The 3,810-nt window shown below is 46.7% G+C and overlaps 1 protein-coding gene across 1 annotated transcript; it reads right to left on the reverse strand.

The window, feature by feature from the left end:
• Positions 1–1,156: 1,156 nt before the first annotated feature.
• Positions 1,157–3,195, reverse strand: C5H11orf91 (chromosome 5 C11orf91 homolog). Its single transcript, XM_054827624.1, has 2 exons — positions 2,514–3,195; positions 1,157–1,323 (listed from the first exon to the last, which is right to left on the reverse strand). The coding sequence occupies exons 1-2, from the start codon at positions 2,860–2,862 to the stop codon at positions 1,253–1,255; spliced, it is 420 nt and encodes a 139-aa protein (XP_054683599.1). The 5' UTR covers positions 2,863–3,195; the 3' UTR covers positions 1,157–1,252.
• Positions 3,196–3,810: the final 615 nt, after the last annotated feature.

Raw genomic sequence — 3,810 nt, forward strand, 5'->3', positions numbered from 1 at the left:
GGAGACACCCGGCTGACAACGGCAGTTGTGGATGGTAAGATCCTGCTTAAGATCTCCTAGCTGCTTTGCTAAAATGTGATTATTATAGTTCACTGATTGACAAATGGGACTTATAAACTAGATATATTTTTAATATAAACCCTGTGCAGGGCAGATCAAAATCTGGCTGGAAAGATTAAGATAGTAAAAGGGTGAATGCTGTAATAAGCAGTAAAAGGAAATAAAATTTTGATATTGTATTGTGTTAAAATGCTACACAGTTGAGCAACTTGAACGCAGTTTTAAAAAAAACAGATTAAAATAGCTTTTTTTTTAAACAAGAGTACTGCTTGCTGAAATATGATAGCTTCAGGGTTGGCAACTTTATTATTTCATGCTGCCACCTACTGCTCTTGAATTAGAACAGGAAAAAGTAATTGGTATCTTTTTATCAGTCTGATGAGCCTATTTAGTGCTTTGTTAGGTTATTCTGGATGCCCTACATGGCATTACTTTTTTAATGGCAGATGTTCTCCAGATCTTCAATCTGTCATCGCTGCCTCTGTCCATTTTTTCTCATGAAAGGACATGCCTTCCAAACGTAAGGATGTTGTCACTCCAAGAACTGCCACAGGCTTTAGCCTAAGGACTATTAGTCCTAAAACAATAGTAATATGGTAGTTGAAAGTCACCGTTATAAGACTATTCTGTTAAAAACTAATACAGGCCATAACTTCCATAATTTTGTAGTACACTAAAGACAATAAAAGAATACACCGTGATTGTTTGTAGCAAAGATTTTTATGCTAAAGTGAAAGTAGTTTTCTAAAGCTTGCTTAGAGGCATAGGACTTTTGACCGTATCTATTTACTCTGTTGCACTTAAGGTACTTAGAATTAAAACAAAATAAACCCCTGTATTTTGTATTGGAATAACTGTGTTTCCCTGCTACATGTATCCTGAACATCATCAATGGACTGCTGGGAATCTGACATCAGCAGTGTTAATTTCGTAGTGGTTTTGAGGAAAATATTATCCATCTTGTTTGCTTATAGTAATTGGAGTAAAAAATATTAAAGTACATAGTAGTGTTATCAGTAACTAGTACCAAACAAATAATACAAAAAAAATCAGCAAAATACAATATATTTTTTTATTTGGTAGGAGAATAGCATATAACAAGTAGAAAAATCGTATCGAAGATCCATTAAAATACTCTGTAGTGATATAGTGACAGAATATCCAGCAGAAATAATCCTCATCATATTGGTGGCTATTTCTTCAGCTTCTGCCTTGCTTTCATGCCTTGTATCTTTTCTTCTTTCAGTGCCTTGAGAAGTTTATCTAAACAGGAACAAAACATAATTTGTCATTATTTTTGTCATTAACACTTTACAGTACTTTTAAGAAAATCGAATAATGTGTTAAGCAAACTAGTAATATTCCTTACAATTTATTGTCTAGTAAATATCTGAAAACTAAAGTTTCTCAGATGTATTGAAAATAGAAGGTATTAAAATGGAAAAAGGTATGTATTGCTATGACAAAGGAAAAAAAACCCTATTAATTTTCTGTTCTAAAAAGTAAAGCTATGCAAACTGCCTATCAAAATTACTTTGAGATCTTCCTTTCAATGTGTATATCTGATGGATATTCTTTCTGTGTTCTTGTCACCTTTGCACTCCTCAAAGTTTCCTAGCTGGCAGCCAGTGGCCTTGAAGGAAATGATGAGCATCACATCCTTACAGTTGTTGGCTTCCCTACTGGAACTCTCAGTAATCACTATCTGCTGAACTATTTTCCTGTATTTCCTTCATGGCCAGTAGGTTTTAAAACTAAAATGCCAAACTAATTTTTCTTTTTTAATGCCTCCAACTACCCGCGGTCATCAGTGACCTTTATTTTACATCAATGCTGATTTACAGCTGCAAGACCCCATTAGGTAGTGGATACCTTTTGCACATCCAAACTCCCCTCTGATTTTAGTGGTGTCTGTTTTGCTAACGCTTAATGACTTTGGGGAGTTTGGGGTTTTTGTTCCTTTGTGCACAAGTAACCACATCTGTAATTCTTGTGTGTCGTTTCCTTTGTGCCCCCAGCCGTTTGCCTGTGACCAGTGGTGAGGTAGATGACACCGTACAACGGCTTTGCTCCACGCACCCCATGTGCGCTCCCCCAGGTGCCTGTGGCAGGGAACAGTTAGGTGCTGAGCACCAAACCTGGCGAGCCTTGCACCCAACCCCGCAGGAGCACTGCTGTGTCCCCTGGGCTGGCTGATGGCGCTGTGGGTGCAGGGGTACCCCAGGCCGCCTGTTCACATCAGGTTTTGGGGTTACTCACGGAGGAACCTGCTGCCGTTGAGGCAGGACTGTGTGCGGAGCAAGCAGCTGAGGGGCCCGTACCCCGCTGCCCAGGGGAGCCCCTCTCCACCGGCCCGGGAGCGGTGGCCCGTCGCCGGCCGCCGTGGGACGGTCCCGGAGCGAGGGGGGCCGCGGCTGGCCCCGTGCCCGCCCCCCGGCCCCGGGGGGACGCACACTGCTGGGCGTCGAAGCCGTCGCCGACGAGCGCCAGCAGCTCCAGCTCCTTGAGGCGGATGCTCAGCTCGCAGATCTCGCTCTCCAGCTGCGCCTGCTCCCCGGGCCGCCGCGCCGCGCCCCCGCCCTCCGCAGCCGGGCAGAAGAAGCGCAGCGGCTCGTAGGCGATGGGCGCCAGCCCCGCGGCCCAGCGGGGCGCCCCGGCAGCAGGCAGCGGGGGCTGCCGCGGCCCGCACACGCCTGCGAAGGGCGGCCGCAGGATGCCGCCGTCGGCCGGGGGTGGGACGGGCTCGGCGCGGTCGTGGAACTGGGGGAAGTAGAGGGGCCGCGGCGGGCGCTGCTCGGTCATGGCGCTGCTCGCCAGCCCCCGGCCGCCAACGGTGGTCGTCCGGGAGACGGGCCGGCCTCGAGTCGGCCTGCTGGCAGGGCTCGGGACCCTCCATACCGGGCGTCGCGGGCCCGCTCCTTGCGCCGGCGGCAAGCGCCGGCGGAGCCCGGGCAGGGAGCGGCCCGTTTCCTTCCTCCCCTTCTCCCGCAGCGCCCCGAGCTCGCCCCGGGCCTGCAGCCGGGCAGTCCTCTCCCCTCGGCGGGGAGTGATAGTGCCCGGAAAACTGGTAGGAGCAGAGGGAGGCAGGAGTCCTTCAGTATTTTATTTGTCCTGTGCGCTGTTTAGGGATTGTGCTCTGGCGTAAGAGTCAGAACCGATTGTGGTATATGCAGTGTGCTTACATTATTAAAATACTAGTACCAGGATAATACCAGGACGGGTTGCATATTTTGTGAATGGAACACAACATTTGAAATAGGCACCGATCAGATAAGAACGCTGATAATAAGATTTTTTTTCTCCCACCCCCCCACCCCATTCTTAGTGGATTAGACAACCACAAGTTTAGCTGATTCTGCATGACGGTGTGAGGAGAGGTGCCAAACATTAGGTGGACACGGCACCTGCAAGTGTGTTTTGGTTTGTTTTTTTTCCCCATGATAATTTGGGAAGTCAGTCAATAACTCTTCCGTACTTAGGTCTTTGTGGGTCGCTTTTGAAAGCACAGCTGTGCTCATGCAGAATTTGCTGGGAGCTTTGCTTTTGAAACCAGCAGGAGGCCCAGTGCATCCACTCATCTTTCCTAAAATATATTTGTTTATCTGTGAACATGCAAAACAAACAGACACATGGCTATTTTATTTGAATCTGATTCAATCTGTCTTTGTTTATGCTCTCATTTAGCTTTTATTGATACAATTCACTTTGTCATTGGGTTAATACTGGCATACTTTTTATTAAGCAATACTT

The sequence above is a fragment of the Grus americana genome, chromosome 5 (genome assembly GCF_028858705.1).
Source record: "Grus americana isolate bGruAme1 chromosome 5, bGruAme1.mat, whole genome shotgun sequence".
Lineage (NCBI taxonomy): Eukaryota > Metazoa > Chordata > Aves > Gruiformes > Gruidae > Grus > Grus americana.

Coding starts and splice junctions, on each gene's coding strand:
- C5H11orf91 (XM_054827624.1), bottom strand. CDS start 2,862: ATGACCGAGCAGCGCCCGCCGCGGCCCCTCTACTTCCCCCAGTTCCAC. Junction 1,324..2,513: donor CGGCTTCGACGCCCAGCAGT/GTGCGTCCCCCC, acceptor GTTCCTGTTTAG/ATAAACTTCTCAAGGCACTG.